This window comes from Loxodonta africana, chromosome 21, assembly GCF_030014295.1.
Source record: "Loxodonta africana isolate mLoxAfr1 chromosome 21, mLoxAfr1.hap2, whole genome shotgun sequence".
NCBI classification, from domain to species: Eukaryota; Metazoa; Chordata; class Mammalia; order Proboscidea; family Elephantidae; genus Loxodonta; species Loxodonta africana.
The window spans coordinates 72,444,853-72,462,496 of NC_087362.1; the positions used below are offsets into that span (position 1 = coordinate 72,444,853).

General features: G+C 48.4%; 1 protein-coding gene across 1 annotated transcript; it reads right to left on the minus strand.

Annotated features, from left to right (window-relative positions):
* Positions 1 to 3,205: 3,205 nt before the first annotated feature.
* Positions 3,206 to 14,714, minus strand: CCNE1 (cyclin E1). Its single transcript, XM_010596125.3, has 12 exons — positions 14,648 to 14,714; positions 14,243 to 14,289; positions 14,063 to 14,150; positions 13,730 to 13,798; positions 8,932 to 9,077; positions 8,692 to 8,827; positions 5,943 to 6,089; positions 5,014 to 5,109; positions 4,645 to 4,779; positions 4,427 to 4,538; positions 4,176 to 4,333; positions 3,206 to 3,866 (listed from the first exon to the last, which is right to left on the minus strand). The coding sequence occupies exons 2-12, from the start codon at positions 14,263 to 14,265 to the stop codon at positions 3,744 to 3,746; spliced, it is 1,233 nt and encodes a 410-aa protein (XP_010594427.2). The 5' UTR covers positions 14,266 to 14,289; positions 14,648 to 14,714; the 3' UTR covers positions 3,206 to 3,743.
* Between the last annotated feature and the right edge of the window lie 2,930 nt (positions 14,715 to 17,644).

Here is a 17,644-nt window from a genome sequence, read left to right on the forward strand (position 1 = left end):
TCTGTCTCCTCTCCCTTCTGTCTCTACCCCAACCGTGAGCACTGACTGCTGGGAGGAGTCACGGCCTTTCCTCTCAAGCAGCGCTCCTCCGTCTCCGTGCTCCCAGAGGCCAGCTTTTCACACCCCTGACCTCACATCCCTGGGTGGCACAAACGATTTGTGCCCTACTGCTATCCTAAAGGTTGGCGGTTCAAACCCCCCCAGCAGCAGCGCAGAAAAAAGGTCTGGTGATCTGCTCCCATAAAGATTTCAGCCAAGAAAACATGTGGGGCCACCATGTATCAGAATTGACTCGACAGCAACAGGTTGGGTTTTTTGGTTTGGACCTCACGGTGTTCCAGTTGTTTGCCTGACTCCCAGGCTGAATTGAGCACCTCATCACACCCTATGAACCTGTCTCCAGCACTTGGAGGTGCCTGACTCAGAGGGTGTGATTCTCACACATCGTTCTAGGGGGAGCTAGCATTAGCCCTGAACCCCTGTGCAGTCAGCGGCAGGCAGCACGATCTCTGGAACTGGCAATATTGGGAACACGATTTAGGAGAAGGGTGTTTATTCAATAAAGGGCAGCATTGCCTTCCTGTCCAAGGGTCCCTGGAAACAGCACCTGACGAACTGAGCACATTAGAGTCCCGTGGAGTTAAATCTGGAAATGGGGAGAGGTAGGAAAAGTCTATGCTCACTGAATACAGAGTGCAATTGTCTGCCAGTGCAGGAACTGAACTATCTGCAGCAAATGATATTTAAGACTCTATTGTCACCGGCAGGTTAGCTACCGCTTGATTTTAAGGCTGGGTTTTTAATGCTATTACTCTGGGCTAACTCTGCCTGGCAGGTAACCTTGTGGAACAAATAACTGCATTGCTTGAATAACGTATTTGATCAAACAGGACAATTCTTTCAAAAATTGAGTTCTCTGTGGCAATTTGAGACCTGTAATCAGCAAATTAGATGATTACAGCAGGGATAAAAATAGTCTTCTAACAATGTCCAAGGTATAAATGTGATTTGAATTTCAAACCGTCGAACATGTGGTAGGAAAATGCACGGTTGGGTAAATATGACTAGACATTACCAGATTTGACTTCTCTTTCCACTCCTGCTCTAAGCTAGAGCCTGATTTTGCCCGAAGAAACTCCAGTCCCGTTTGTCTCTGAGTCAGAGGACGGAAGTGCATCACACATTGCACTTCAGATCTCCAAGGGTCCATGGCCCTTGACTTACCTCAGAAACTGAGTGAATGCGAAGCTCACCGTTTATTTACCCACTTGCTGTGAAGTGGCCTCCAACGAAGCTGTCAGAGCTCCTCACAGGGAAGACAGCATGGGGCAACCTTCGCTATCCATCACCTAAGGAGCGGCATTTTCTTAGGCATGGTGGTGGTGGGGCGGGAGGGGGCAGAGAACTAGCAGGTCTGGCGAGGTCAAGCAAGCAAGTCCTGCAGGCTGGGGCATGACAGTGCTGTGTTCTACGACAATCCAGTCAGCCCATGGATGGTGGATAGGTTGCTCCCTGGAACTGTTTCTCAATCTCTAAAACAAGGAAGTTAGACTGGGGACCCCGTGTCGCCTCCCTTCTCTGGTTCTCACTGATGCAGCTCAGCCTCAGAGCATCTGTTTGCCTGAGTTCACCTCGAGCTGCCATTTTCACACCTGAAGTCTGTTGTGGTATCTCGGCCTCAGCTGGTTTTAGCTGAAATGCAGAGCAAAAATGGCTTGGCAAATGCGTATATAGAGCCAACCACCCAGAAGCCAAAATTAGCATGTGGTGATTACTGGCAAACAGAGGGACATCTTCCAAGAGGTAAGATAGGATTTTTACTTATCTGCGGCTTTTAGGATTTTTGATGGAGCTGTAGGAAATAGATTGCTATGGATTTCACTTATCCATCCAGGACTTGCCCTTTCTTAGCACAGTTGACTAACAGCTGCCTGCAGCAATGCGACCATTTTAAAAATTCGGATGTCCAGAAATGCAGCACCCCAACAACAAAAACGTAAGCCACCTTTTTCGGCATATTCGGTAACATTCTCTGCAATATGATGGTTTGCCAGGCTACGTGAGTACTTGCCTCAAACAGGCTTTCAAGCAGGTGTTCCCTCACATTTGTTAAGCTCCCAAACTTACAGGAAAACGTGGAAAACAGGAATGCTTTTGGTATCATATTTTTGCATAGAAAATACCAAATGTAAATTCATCATCTTTAGGATTTTGCCAAGTCACTTACACTCGATCACCATTAAGAAAAATCACTGCTTTTGAAGGCGACAGCATCTCTGCCTGAGATGAATAATTCACTAGTTGTATCATTTGACTGAATACCGTCACCTGTAGATTTATAACGCAGTTATTAGGAAAAATGTATGAAAATCTGCCCGAACGTTAACACCACAATGTCAAAAAACTAGGATCTCTCTCCAACTACACGTAAATATAGTGCAGATCTAAAATGGATGTTTTTCTTTTAAAGATAGATTTTTGTGAGATGAAATACCAAGTTGGAAATGTGGCGCTGATTTGCTCATTTGCCCTTCCTTGCTGGCACCGCACATGTGCCAATGGGTCCTGAGAAAGTGAAGCACAAGGACTTGAGAAGATCACCACCTTGAGGATGTCCAACACAATCTGATCTCGGCACGGTGCACTGGGCCTCACAGAGACAGCAGCCTCTTCACAGAGCAGGGCCCTTGGCGATTCCATCAATGGTCAGGGAAAGACTGTCTACGTTACAGCCTTGAACTACACAACATTTTACTTGGTGTTTGCTTCTTAAAAGTCTAGTTTTAGGCTACTAAACAAGTTCTCCAGACAAAAATTCATTTCTTCTTTAGGTGAAGGTTTGGATAAGGGCGAAAAGGGTATTAAATAAAACTAATTACAGATTCATTATGACCTTTAACAAATCCTAGGAACGAATTTATACCTAAGAATCCACCCAGACAACCCGGCCACGAATGCCTCAGCCAGCCACCGGGCAGCCCCTTATGCAGGGCATTGTGGAGAAGGGGCTAAACTGAAGCCTCCTTCCCGCCTCAGGGGGCCCTCGGGAGGCAGACGAGCTCACACATGGAGCTCATTTCAAAGGTTTCCTTTTAAATGTACTTGCTTGAAAGACGGAGCTTGAAGAAAGGAAAGCTTGATAGAGCCACGGTGAAAGTCGATTTCTCACTTAAATTATCAGACATAGCTCATAAAACCAGCTGTCTCAAAGACAATATTACCTTTATTAAAAAACGGATAGACATAGCAGCACTTACAAAATAATAGTTCATAAAAGGCATTGTACATTGTCAACTGATAGTGTGAAGAGCAGGCCCCCAGCACAGCTGGTGCGGGCTCTGTTTGCAATGCTCACAGCCACCTGCTCCACGTAACAGGCCGCAGCCCAGAACACCTAAGGGGAGGCCAACAGTAACGGTGGCACTCCTCAACTTCAAGCCTTTGTTACTCGTGTGAACAGTCAATCAAGTCAAGTAGCACCCTCCTTAGCAGCATCTGGAGCACTCACTGGTGTTCTGGAGGTGGCTGGTGTACTTGACCCATTTATTTAAAATAATCTAAGCATTCAATAAAATACACTTCTCCCTGTCCAATGCTATTTACAGAAACACTTCTGTTGAGGAAGAGACACACTCTTCCACTTAAATATCTGGAAAGCTAACGCAGGCTTCTGCTGCCGCGGACAGGAGAACTCTGAGCAGGCACTTCGGCACGACCGTCTTTGGTGGAGAACGCTGGCGTGGTCACGCTGTCTCCTGCTCACCGCCCTGCTTCTTACCGCTCTGTGGGGGCGTGAGGACCCCAGTGGGGAGAGGAGAAACCCTATTTTGTTCAGACAATATGGCTTTCTTTGCTTGGGCCTTGTCCTGTTGGTAAGAATAAAAAGGGAGAAATGTTAAAAATGAGAATAAAGTGCCCTTCACTTACTATGCGAAAAGCACTTACTATGTGCTTTTTCTATGAGGCAAATGAAAGAAAAATAGTGAAGAACAACCTAAAATTGCCTGGCCTACCCAACACTGAGAAACAGCAGTAGCTACTGACCAGAATTTTTCTTTTTCAAGAACTTAAAAGAACTCAGAGCTTTACTAGGATAACAGGGAAGCATAGAGGTTGTTTGGGCAGTTTTACGGGTCTGTCTGGGAAAAAGGACTGAAACAAGGAACAGCACTGACCAGCAAATCCAAGCTGTTGACATGGGTCTGGATGTTGTGAGCATCTTCAGCAGGAATGCCCCTGAAGTGCTTCAGTTTTGAACTTCCCGTCTCCCTGATGACCATGGCGAAGGGGACCATCCACTTGACACACCTCTCTATCTCACACCACTGGTACCCTGAAATGAAAATACCTTTGAGGATCAGTCTGAAGCCAACAAGTGGTTTGTAAGTGCCACACGCCTTGTGAACTCACGGGAGAGCCAACGTACCTGAAACCTTTTGCATCAATTCAGACGAAGAGAAATGATACAAGGCGGAAGCAGCGAGCACGCCATAAGAAAATTCTAAGCAGCCAACATCCAGGATGCAGAGATCTAAAAGCTATGGAAAAGAAAAGAAGAAAGAAATAGCCAACACCTGTGCCTTGTGGAGTTCTCAACCTAGCTGCGGGGCAGGGAGCCCCAGGAGGGGGAACGGAGCCGCTTACCTCTGCAATCTGTATGAAGATTTGCTGGGGATACTGCGGCAACAGCACTTCATAAAAGTCCTTTAGATATGCAACTTGCATGTATACATTCAGCCAGGACACAACTGTCAGGGGACTTAAACGCCACTTCAGGGCCTAAACGCAAACAGAGAAAAGGGCCCAGTGGTTGAGAAAAAAAAGAGCAAAAACAAAAACAGGACACTTCTGCTCCCCGTTGGGAGACTGCATTCCCTCAGTCCACTAAAGGAGTTCAAATACTGCCCTGTTCTGTGCCACAAAGTGTCCAGCTGGAGAACACCTAGCCAGTTAAGGAAGAAAAGATACTATGTATACATTTAAAAAGGGCTGACAAACTACCTTGTAACCTACCTTCATAATGCCTAATTCCATGTTGAGAATGTCATCTCCTGAACAAGCCCCGTCTGTAACATATGCAAACTGGTGCAACTTGGGAGGATAGATTTCCTAGAGGAAATAAAAAGACACCAGTGGCAAAAAGGCAATTCCAGGTAGTTTTAACTTATCTAGAATTCTTTTTTGTGCTCTGGCATAGACAGAAAGAGAAGAGGGTATATGGATGGAATAAAGACAGAAGCCACTCCAGAGGTCAAAAATGTGTTAACTGTGAAAGAAATGAAACCCCAACCCTGCCAAAAAATGTCACCCCCCCCCACCCCGCCAAAAAAAACCCAAAAGACAACCTGAACTTTGTTTCATTTACTCATTGGGGCTATTTTTGGAAATTTCATCCTTTCAATGGCTTTACCAGCATGTTCGAAAGCTAGACCCATACACCTTCTATAATCACACCAAAAACGGAATCCTCTTAAATCAACTAATGCCCAAACAACAGCGAAAACCCAAATGCAAGTTTCCACAGTGTGGAGTCCATATTCGAAGTGATTTCTCTGTTAAAAACCTCAAAGTTCCATGTTTTGCTTAAAGTAACTACACTAACGTATACACTTTATATATTCACTACCTCTCTCTGGGTTAGCTTCTAGCCTTTTCTGCACGAGTCAACTTTAAAGGGCCTCAAATTACAAACATTTAGGATATATACAATAAACAAATGGAACCCTGGTGGTGTAGTGGTTAAGAGCCCAGCTGCTAGGCAAAAGGCTGGCAGTTCAAGTCCCCCAGGCGCTCCTTGGAAACCATATGGGGCAGTTCTACTCTGTCCTATGGGGTCGCTATGAGTCGGAATGGACTCGACGGCAACGGGTTTGGTTTCGCCTAATCTCAAGAAGCCAAGAAACGGCATGTGCTACATAAAAAAATATTTAAAAGTGACTTACCTCAAGTTTGGCTGCAATAAATAAAGATGAAATCCCAATAAGCTGTAGAAGCGTTTTTACAACGTTCTGTTGTGTTGCCATATACCGATCAAAGAAATCTTGTGCCAAGTAAAATGTCTCCCTGTGAAGTTTATACACTTCACACACCTGAAAAAGGGATTTAGAAAGGTTTAGAACAGTTACTGGGCAGGGGTGGGGGAGGGCTTGTTATGAGTTTTGGTGGACAATATAACCACATCAAGAGAAACAACTCTGCTTTCCTGAAAGGATGGTTACCTTCTTGTCCCTAATTGGAACTGAGATCTAAGGATGGAGTGTTCTGTGGTTGATGTCACAGTAAGAACACGTCCGTAGGGCCGGGGAAGGAAGATATGTTCACAGGCAGCATCTTCATGGAGAAACTACGAATTCTCTCAAAGAATGCCTCCCTCTTGACAAGTTTCATTATGACTCGAGGAAAGAACTAGTATATTTCCTCACAACTGGGCAATTTTAGTAAGAAAGTTTAGAACCGGGAACACACACTTAAAGACTACAACAGGTTTTACAACACTGTAAATCACAAGAGGCAAAATCTGTTTAAAAGAGTGTTCAAAAGACCCAGAGACCCAGTACCAGGCTAGGTTCCAATCCTGGGCAAACCCACTTACCTCAGATATCTCAAAGGATAAAATCTGGACAAGAGCTGCCTTGCCTACCTCACGGGATTGCTGAGACCCGGAGAAATAGTTCACTGATGAAGCTGAAAAGGATCCAGAAAATACTAGCCCTCCCCCATTATCACCAAATATCTGATTACGTAGACACATAACACTATACATCAACACTGCCATTACTAAACAGGACATCTTAAATGACTGCAATTCAGGGGATTAATAATAGAAAAAGAGCTGGAGAAACAACCCACAGAATATTAATAAGAAAATTTCATCAATTACCAAAGACTATTTCTGAAGCGTAGGCTGAGCCATATTATATTTAGCCTCAGTTTTTATAAAGAAACAACTACAACCTGACTAGAAGTGAAACTAAGCCTTCTGTTCTCTAAGGACCTCTCAGACCTGTTTGGCCCAGCCCACTGCCTTTATCTCACACAGATTCTCAGCGGGGCTGGGGGTGGAGAAACGTAACATCATCACAGACAAGCAGGCCTGTGAATCCTGGGCTCCAGGCTTGTCCCACTAAAGACATAAAGGTAACCATCCTTTTTTATCCTCTCAATGGTATATTACACGATTTTTGATTGCCTTTAAGAAAAAAAACATTCCTTCAAAGCCTAATGGCATCAATTGATTATACAAAATAGAACCTCGCAGTCTTTTTAGGGGAATGAACTGAAGCCCGAGAGATTAAAACATATTATACCTAAGGCTTCAAGAAACCATGTAAGTTCCAAAGGGCACTGAAGGGCTCTACGACGCGGGGCGGGGCTGGGGGCACAACTGCAGGGCCTGTAATTTAAAAGCAGGCCTGCAATGCACGCAGTGCAGAAAACGTCGACATTCTCAGGGGGCAATAAAGAAAAGCAAACTATGTACGTGGCATTTGGAAGACGCTGTTTTCCATCCTAACCAACTCAGCAAGGAAAACGCTGCTAGAAAACATTACAGATGAGAAAACTAAGACTTAGCGTTAAATGACCTGCCAGACCAGGGGCACACAGATGGTTAGTGGCAGTGGGGCGTTTGATTCTAGGACTAGCGAAACCAGGGTACACATGCTGTTGTGTGCCGTCAAGTCGATTCCGACTCACAGTGACCCTGTATGACAGAGTAGAACTGCTCCATAGGGCTTCCTAGGCTGTAATCTTTAGGGGAACAGACCGCCAGGTCTTTTCTCCCTTGGAGCCGCTACTGGGTTCAAACCACCAACCTTTGAGTTAGCAGCCAAGCTCTTAACCCTTGCACCCTGGGAATACAGGCTTTTCAAAGGGTACACAGCACAGTTTTGGGGAATGTTTGGATTCCCAACTTCCATGCATACCCTTCCATGGAACGGGTCTGCCTGACATGCTTTTCTTCCACTCACAGGAAAGCCCACCCCCAGCCACCCCAAGTCTCACAATGGCGTCTGGGAAGCCTTCCTTAAGCCAGGCCCTGTAAGCCACCCACGGTTCATTCCAGAAAGAGGTGTGCTGCCAAAAAAACTTCACTTCTTATGTTTAACAATTATCTATCAAAATTAGTAATACTTATTATTTTGAGTGATTGCTGCAGGGAAGTGTGAGGTAACTGATAAAAGATGTAAACAATGTATTTTGGGAGGACAAAATCCTATAGGGAAAGGGGAATGGACTTCAGGGAGTAAAAACGAACAATGTAAAATTTCTGACTGTAAAAGATACGCTTGTTCACATAGTCTTAAAATTTATGACCCTGGTTATCGAGTCGCTGATATCTGTACTCCTTTGGATACATTCAAAAGTAATTAGCAAGGATCAATTATCAATATTTACAATATGCTGGGAAATATAACCTTTGCAACTATTTAACCTTGGAGACAAAAAAGATTACCGTCAACTCTGAGTCGGAATCAACTCGATGGCACCCAACAACAACAAAATCATCTCAGGAGTAAAAAGATTGCAGAAATTCATTTAAGGAAGGAAGCAAGTAAAAGAGTTAGAAGATCACCGCAATATACCACAGCTTCAAAAACACGGAATGGAATCAAACACGCAGAGATCATAACGGTGCAGAATATTCTAGAAACAGTCAACACCTCCAGTTAAAGGGTGGACTCCACTCACCTCCATGAGCCAGTCCAGAAGGATGGCGCGCATCTTCGGCTGCAGAAGAGGGTGCCTCTGCATGACGTGCTTATCCCTCAAGTAGGTCTTTTCTTTGTTTAGCATGATATTCCACACTTCGTCTCTATTTGCCCAGCTACCGAACATAAACGAGTATTAGAAAGCACCCAGACTGACGAGGGAGGGGACGGTGACGACACGGAGTGAAGGTCTGGATGCCACGTGTACAGCGCCACTTACTTCAGAACTGGCAGTGGTGAGGCTCTCGTTGGCGCGAAACTCGGAGGTTCGTAGGCGGAATGTGGGTATGCCAGCTCACCCTCCTCTTTGTCAGGTGTCGGGATCAGGGAGCAGGGGTTTGCACAGGCTGCATTACTGTCCCAAGGCTATAAAAGACAAACACATTTTGTTTTTGGTGCCTGATGTACAATGGCTATTTTTACATTCACTGATTTGTAGATTGGCCAGTATTAAAAAAAAATATCCCACTGGAGAATAGCCTTCAGGCCTAAAGTGAGATGGAGATGGGTAAGTAAAAGCCACAGAGATGATGTCAAGCTTTTATTTCATCAGCTTAGGAGTCTACAAGTAAATACCTAAGAATATTTTCCACATTACCACCTTATATGGGGTACTTGAACAACAAAATGAACAGAAGGGTAAAATAAAATGCCAATAGCTCTTACAGTAAAAAAAAAAAAAGACAGACAAATCCATTTATAGCTCAGTAAAATACTAGGCATGACTTCTGCAATTGCTTAGGAAAAAGAAATACTATGGGATTGTTGTCATTTGTAGTCGCTATTGAGTCGATTCCAACTCATGGTGACCCATGAGTGCAAAGTAGAACTGTGCTCCACAGGGTTGTCAAGGCTTGACCTTCCAGAAGCAGATTGCCAGGCCTGTCTTCTGAGGCACCTCTGGCTATTAGATATGCTTGTTCATATATTCTTAAAATTTATGATTGTGGCTATCAAGTAGCTGATATTTGTACTCCACTGGATACATTTTAAAGTAATTTAATTAGCAAAGATCAATTATCAATATTTACGATATTCTGAGAAACATAATCTTTGCAACTATTTAAACTATGATGAAAAAAGATGAATTAGGTTCGAACTGCCAACCTTTCATCTAGTACGGGAGTCGCTTAACCGTCTGCACTATCCAGGGACGGCCCTACTCAGGGATTATTTTGTCACAAGCCAAAGATTTGTTTTTTATCAAGTATAATTCATCTGCTAAACTTTCTTAAAAGTGTAACACAGAAAACTATAAAAGATCAAACATATACACCAACTGCCATTCTCATTAGACTCCTCCATTTTGAAACAAGAACACATAGGATGGATATCCTCCCTTAGTTACAGGAAGAGCCAAACATGCTACACAGTGAAGATCCTCTATTTTCCTTAATTCAAAGCAAAACGAAATCAGTGCAAAAAAAAAAAAAACCTAATCAGGCAACGATCCCGGGTTATACTAAGACGTTCATGCAGATAGAGCTTAAAAAAAAAAAAGAGCTTAGATACTGATTACATAAAAAAAAAAAAAAAAAACTGCCATGGGACACGGTAAAGACAGATCAAAGAAAACAACTTGGGTGCAAACTGAAATTTTTGTCCAGTTTTCCACACTTACTCGTTTCTGTGGCAAAATCCTAAAGACACCTGAACCCAGAGCCCTATATAAAGTAAGACTCAAATACCTGCTAAATCAATGAATCATTAAAAACCAAGCCAATATGCTTTTCTTTTAAAGTTTTCAAATACTTAATTTTATTCAATTCTCCATGTTTGGAAAAGACTAAGGTCATTGCACCATTTGGAAAATTTTCTTTTTTAAAGCTACCTCTAAACTGCTCTGCTGAACTTCATACTATAAAAAGAAGCCTATGTTTAATTTTTAAAGTTATAACACAATGATTTTGTTGAAGATATGGCAGGAAACAATCTTGCCAGCAATGGAAGTTTTAGACTCTTGGCAATTTTTTTTTTTTTTTTTTTAATGCAGAAAGGCCATTAACGTTGACTAGAAAAAAAAAAAAGAAAAAAGACACCTGAGATGACCATAAATGACCCTGAGGACCTGGGCTCTACATGCCACGTGGAAGATAAGGTCCACAGTGGCCATCATAGCACACTGGCCACCTTCAAGGACGCCTGAGCACTTTCAGTCTCCTGAGATAGGCAAGGTGAGAAAGCTCTTCACCACCTGATGCGCAGAGAAGCGGGCAGGCAAATCGTCCATCCCAGCGCCTGCCAACAGCTGTGCGAGAAGGGCACCCTACTCCCCAGCTCTAATACCATGTGCCGGTGGCATTTCCTTGACTCAGAGAAGATCACATTACAACTGCTCTAAATTCACTTTGTTCTTCATACAAGAAGAGACTGAAGCTTAGTTTTGAAGGCAGAAGCTTGGTACCCCCCTCGACAGCCAGGCGGCTGGCACAGCTGAGCAGGCCTTTGGTGGTAAACCGGCAGCAGTTCCCAACCTGCAGCTCACAGACAAGTCAGGTGAACCACACGCAGACAAACGGTTCCCAAAGCTGGCCTTTTCCAGAAGAAGCAGGATAATGAAGTCTAAGTCTTTAGCCTGAAGCGTACACCAAGTTTCAAAGGAAGAAAGATCAGACTGGCTTTAGGAAAGAATGGGAGAACAGCAAGAGACCAACTGTGACTACTCCTAACCATCCCTGATGTCTTATGCCACAACTAAGGATAGAATTACATTGTGCCAAATGATTTTCTGAGAATTAGCAAAGTCCCAGACTCTGCTCCAAAACTAATGTTGGGTCATGTGCAAGAAATAAAACAATGAAATGGGTATGTATGCTAAATGGACTTTAGATGTTGTTGGTAGGTGCTGTACATTTCAACTCATAGCAACTGCATGTGACCAAGTAGAACTGCCCCATTGGGTCTTCTTCACTGTAGTCTTTATAGAAGCAAATAGCCAGGTCTTTCTCCTGCAAAGCCGCTGGGTGGGTTCGAACCGCCAACCTTTCAGTTAGCAGCCAAGCATTCATCTGTTTGCTCCACCAGAGCTCCTTGGACTTTAGACAAAAGGCACTTTTTCACTAAGGACGGCCTTGATGAAGCAGTCACACTCGGCACGACGGCTCCAGGAAACTTGGGTTGTTGTACTGGGCTATACCAGAGTGTTGTCCTATACTCATGACTGGCCCGCTGAAATAACTCCTGAGAAAAATTCTGTGTAATTAATAGTTAAAAAGGTTCTGTTGTGTCCTCAAATTCTAGCTTCATGAATCTACACAGAAATAACAAAGACATTGTTCCATAACAGATGGATAAATTTCAGGCTATCTACTCTACAAACACACAGAAACCTGTTCTCATGAGTCTCTGGACAACCACGAAATGCTTTCTAGTGGGAAATAATATGGCTATTCACGTATCCCAGCTATCAATGCTCCGCAGTGCCAGGACAGGGCCCTGTCTTAGGCACCCTAGAAACTGCACCAAGAAGTCAACATGGGGGGCTTTGCTTTACCTTCAGTTGCAAAGTTCCTTTCCATTTGAAACACAGCTAAGAAAATAAACAATTTTGATTCTTACAAGTAGGGGTTCGTTTTATAACACCTCGGAAATCCACTTGCTTGATAAGAAGTTTTTCTCTTTAGGGGCATAAAAGGGGGAGAAAGAACTTATGATGTGCCGTCCATTCCCTCTCCTAAACTCTTTCTTCTAACAGAGAAAGAAACCCTCCACCCTTGCTGAATATTCAGCAGATCTGCCCCAGAAATGCCTGATACTAAGGTCAGTGCAGTGACGAATGCTGCTGCAAACAGTGCGGCCCATCAGCTCTGAAGCCCTTCACTCTTCCCAGCCCGGCTGCCATGGCTACTGCTCGCTGCCCTGACCCAGGCAGGACCGCATACACAGCTTGAAAACTACTCCCGCGCAGCTTTTATCTGCGATAGCGTCAGGCCTGACCAGCTAGTTTGGAGATAGATTGCTTCCCCTAGTGGAACGCTAACTATCGTCTCAGCCATTTCTGGGCGTAGAGATAATGCAAGTTTTTGCTGCAAAGAATCTCTGATATTATGACGGCACCCTATATGCGGGAAACTCGACAGAAACTACTTAAGGGAGGGACGAGAGAAATGGACCAGTCAATGAGAAATGTGTGGAGACACACACATCATTACACAGAATGAGATCAGGATGAGCCCTGATCACAGTGGTTAACTGCTGGATGGGCTGGAGGAACTCCCACGGCCAGAATAGGTGGAAGGTTTGAAACTGGACCTAAGTATGGGGTAGGGGCAGGGCAGCAAAAAAGGTCCTTAAACTCCCCTGTGACAAAACAATCTAAGTGTGGGTGGGGAAGTCAGTGCTTGTAAACACACACAAGCACCCATCATCACAGTCACCCTGAGAGTTCTGTGTCCAGAACCTTCCGTCCTTCGTGAGCTTTTAGAGACACGGCTGCAGGCCTGACTCTGCCCCCAGCCTGTATACATCCCTGGATTACTTTCTTCCTACAATTGGGCCTCAGTTTCCTCATGGGTAAAAACGGAAAAAAAAAAAAAAAAAAACCCAAAACAAAAAACCAAGCCCGTTGCCCTGAGTCGCTTCTGACTTGTGGCAGCCCCACGTGTTGTAGAGTAGAACTGTCCCATAGGGTTTTTAAGGTTGTGATCTTTTGGAAGAGGACCACCGGGCCTTCCTTCAGAGGCGCCTCTGGGTGGGTTTGTACTGCCAGCCTTTCAGTTTGTTTGGGCCACCCAGGACTCCTGGGTAAAAGGAAAGGACTGAGTTATTTAGTGTCCGCTCTGGTTCTTCCAGACAGCACGTATCTATAATCTCAGAGCGTGCTGGTCAGGAGCACAAGACCTTCCTGGAAGCCCAAGGCTGGCAGAGGCCAGTGCCCACCGGCAGGCACAGTGCTCAGCTGTGTGGACTGTATGGAATTAGAGAAAAGACCTTCAGCAAGAGGTGGCAGGGCATAAACCCAACTTGACCGTGGAGAGGGGGAGGCCCTCCGGCTGGACCAGGTCAGCGAGCACATGTACCTGACTGCCACACTGGCTTCTCACAGTCCTCTCAATTGTGGCGACTTCTTCATCTGGATCCTGCAAAAACTAAGGTAAAACAACCCCCACACACAGAAACACACCAAACAACCCAGAGACAAAACACACAGAGAAAGAGAGAGAGAGAGAGGGAGAGAGGGAGAGAGAGAGAGAGAGAGGGAGAGAGAAAAGAAAGTTGATTAGGTCATGAGCGCCATTTCTGCCAAAGGCATCCCCCGCCTAAGCCCCTTTGGACAAGTTTGTGGGCAGAGCCCAGCCTGGTACCCAGGTAAGACGGGGGGTCCTGGCCCCACCTGTCCCCTTTGTACTCACAACGGCCACATTTGCCTTCCTTTTCCTGGAGCGAGCAGAGAGATCGCTGCTGCCGTCCTCCTTCATGGTGCCCCGCTCCTTCGCATCCCTGCAAAGCGGGTGGTGGCACCACGGCCGGGTGAGCCCCCGTCCCGCCCGCCCGCCACCCCTCCCCCTCCCCCCCCCCGCGCCGGCACTCACCTCTCCCTCCTCTCCCGCGGCATGGCGCAGGGCGGCTCCGACCGGGCCTGGGGGGCACGGCGCGGGCAGGGGTGAGGCGGAGGGGCGGGCGGGCGGCGGGCCAGGCGGCCGCGGCACCCCTCCCCCTCCCGCGCGGGCGGCGGCGGGAGCCTCCTGGGCCGGCCGGGAAAATGGCCGATGGGCCCGGGGTGGCCTGTCACCCGCGGCGCCGCCAACAGCCCGCGATCCCGGGTTCGAAGCAGGGCTGACGGGCCCCGGGCGCCCCCCGAAAGCCCGCCGGCGTCCCGCCTGCCTCGGCGCCCGGGCTGCCTCAGTCTCCCCGCAGCACCTCTCCCTCGGCCCTCCCCGGGGGACCCCGCGCTGACGACCCCGGCCCTCAGCCCGCAGCCCGCAGCGGAGCCCTACCCGAAGCCGGCTCCTCGGCGGGCGTCGGCACGAGCCGAGGCGGGAGACGGCGGGCGAGCGGGAAGCCGGGAGGCGGGCGGCGGCGAGCGCGCGGCGGCGGGATCCGCGCCTCCCCCTACACCGCGCTGGCTGCCGAGGCGGCTGCTCCTGCGCCCGGCTTCGAGCGGGACATTTAAAATCCCTGCGCGCGGAACCGGCCCCCGGCCCGCCCCCGCGCCCTCCCGCCAGCCCCGGCCCGCCCCGCCCCGCCCCGCTCCGAGCCCCTCAGCGGCCGCCGAGGGGACCGCCCCGCCCCGCCACCGCCCTCGGCCCCGCCCCGGCCGCCGCCGCGCCAGCCAGCTGAGGAGAGCCGGACCGCGCGGGGCGGGGCCAGGGGCCGGGGCGGGGCCTCCCCGGGGCGGGACCGGGGCGGGGCTAAGTGACAGGGCCTGCGCGCCGGAGGGACAGGCGCGGGCGCGGTGGGCGGGGCCCTGGGCGGGGGCGGGGCCCGAGCTGCGGCTCTGCGCGGGCGGGACGCGGGAGAGCCAGAGCGCGCGCGGTAGGGAGGCGGGGCCGCGCCGGGGGCGGGGCCTGAGCGGCAGAGCCCGCGCCGGGCGGAACGCGGGAGAAGTCTGGCGCGAGCGCCGCCGAGGGGCGGGCCGCGGAGCTCAGGGGGCGGGGCGGCGCGGCGCTGAGCTGCCGGGAGTCGCGTGGCCGTCGCGGGTGGAATGTAAACACGGCGGACAGCTAGGGCTCGCGCCGGGACCAGCGGATGCCGGAGGCTGCTGGTCGCCGAGGCCCCGCCGCCCGTCGGCCCGTTGCGCGCGCGCGCCCAGTCCTTCCAGGCACGTCCTCCCCGCCCTCGAGACGCAGGCACGGTTCCGGGCCCCGGGTCCGGGCGGGGACGTGTCCAAGGTCACAGCGCGTGGTTGCCGGCCCTTTCTGGCCGCGGGTCTGGGGCCGCCTGTGCACCAGCTGTTTGTCCGGGCGCCGTGTCGGCTCTCGTCGGTCCCTCTATCTGTGCATTTATTCATTCAACTAATAATACTCGAGCGCCTTCCATGTGGCCCTCCACGAATGCCCCTCCCCCACCAAAAGGCCTTTCAGACGCGGGGTTTCCATCAACCTTAGGTTCAAATCCGCACTCCCTACCCTGGTCTGCAGTGCGCCGAATAAGCCGCCCCTCTTCTCCCTCTCAGACCTCCTTGAGCCTTTCCCCACCGCTGCAGCGGCCACCCTCTGTCCTTTCTTACCTCAAGGCCTTGGAACTTGTTTTCCCCTCGCCTGGACCCCTTGTGGTGCTCATCCCCCCAAGAAGCCTTGGAGGTCTTCAGCCAAACTCAAAGCCACTGCCATGGAGTGGATTCCGACTTATAGCCGACACCATAGCGTTTCCAAGGCTGTGAATCTTTACGGAAGCTAACTGCCACATCTTTCTCCCGTTGGTGCCCCTCGTGGTTTTGAACCACCGACCTTTTGGTTAGCAGTCGAGTGCTTTAAGCACTGTGCCACCAGGACTGCATCAGAGGTCTTTAGTGACCACTTAATCTAGAGCACTCCTGTCTCCGCAGGAGTTCCCTTCATCTCACTGCCCTGCTGTGGTCCTTCGCAGAGGCCACTTCTTTGTTTCCTTGGTCAATGTCCCCCTTGCTGTCTTGTCTGTCTAGTTCACAGCTGTATCCCCCAGCTTTTGGCATAATGTCTGGGGAGGGGAGACCCCTAAATCATATTTTTGAATGAATGAATGAAATGTACCCTGCCCGAGCCTTTGTGGGGCCTACGTGCTAGTGGGAGAGACAGGTATTGAACAATTGTCACTGGTAATTGTACTCAACTTCTAGAAGGAGGGTTTAACAGAGGGCTCCTGAATACTCTCAGGCCCTTCCTGGTTCAGTCTCAGTGTTTCCTCCCTCCCTCAGTGGCTGGCTCCTTGAAGTTAGAGCCTGGATCTTATTGAAGATCAGGTCTTGTGTCTTCCCCAGAGATCCTCGTCAGCAGATTCATGAGTTCCCAGGAGCTCTGAGGCTAGGGCAGCTGAGGTGACTTGTGTAGGCTGGCTTCTTAGGTGGGCATGGAACCCAGGCTCCTGATCCTTGTGCTCTTTGGTAATGACAATTGCTGTTACTGTGTGCTGTGGAGTTGATTCTGACTCACAACAGGTATCGTAAACAGCACTTCCAAGATGGCAGCATTGGTCTAAATCCATCAAAGCGTGATCCCAGTGAAACTTCACAGTGGCGCTCTAATGTTGGTCCTATGATTGTCCTTTTTAACAGATGGCAACTATCTGCTTCCTGGGTCATTGCAAGGATTAAGTGAGATAACGCAGGTGATCGCTTAGTACGGTGCCTGGCACATAGTTATAAGGATAACAGAGATAAACAAGACCCTTTTCCTTGGTGGTTGTAGCAATTGGCTCTCTCACCAGCAATGCATGAGAGGTCAGGTGCTCAATATCCCAGCTGACATGTTCATCAGCAGTAGAATGGATACACTTTGGCATATTCATTCAATGGAGTACTTCACAACAATAAAAAAAGAACAAACCTCTGAAATACACAACAATATGGATGAATCTCACACACATAATATTGAATGTAAGAAGCCAGATGCAAAAGACATGCACAAAAGACAATGACTGTCAACCACAGAGGCTGCCCAGAGCTGCTGCAGCACAGCGCTGGGGAACCAGAGTGTGGGAAAGCCCGGGAGGCTTGGCTCCAGCCATCCCTCAGCCCTGGAAACCTGTCTACACTTGTCTGCCAGGACTGCTAGAGTCAAGGGCCCAAATCCGTGCTCCCCAAGGCTTGGTTGCTGCTCAAACTGAGCTCATGCTACCGCGTGTGGTAGGGGGGCTTACAGGGACAGGATTGGCAAACCAATGGGTGGTCCCAGGCCTGGCCTAAAAGCCTGTTACACAGGGGAGGAAGTCCAGTGAACACTTCTTTAGACAGTAGGCTGGATCCATTAAAAAGCCCTGATGAAAATTACAGTTAGCTTTTAAACTCAGTATATGAT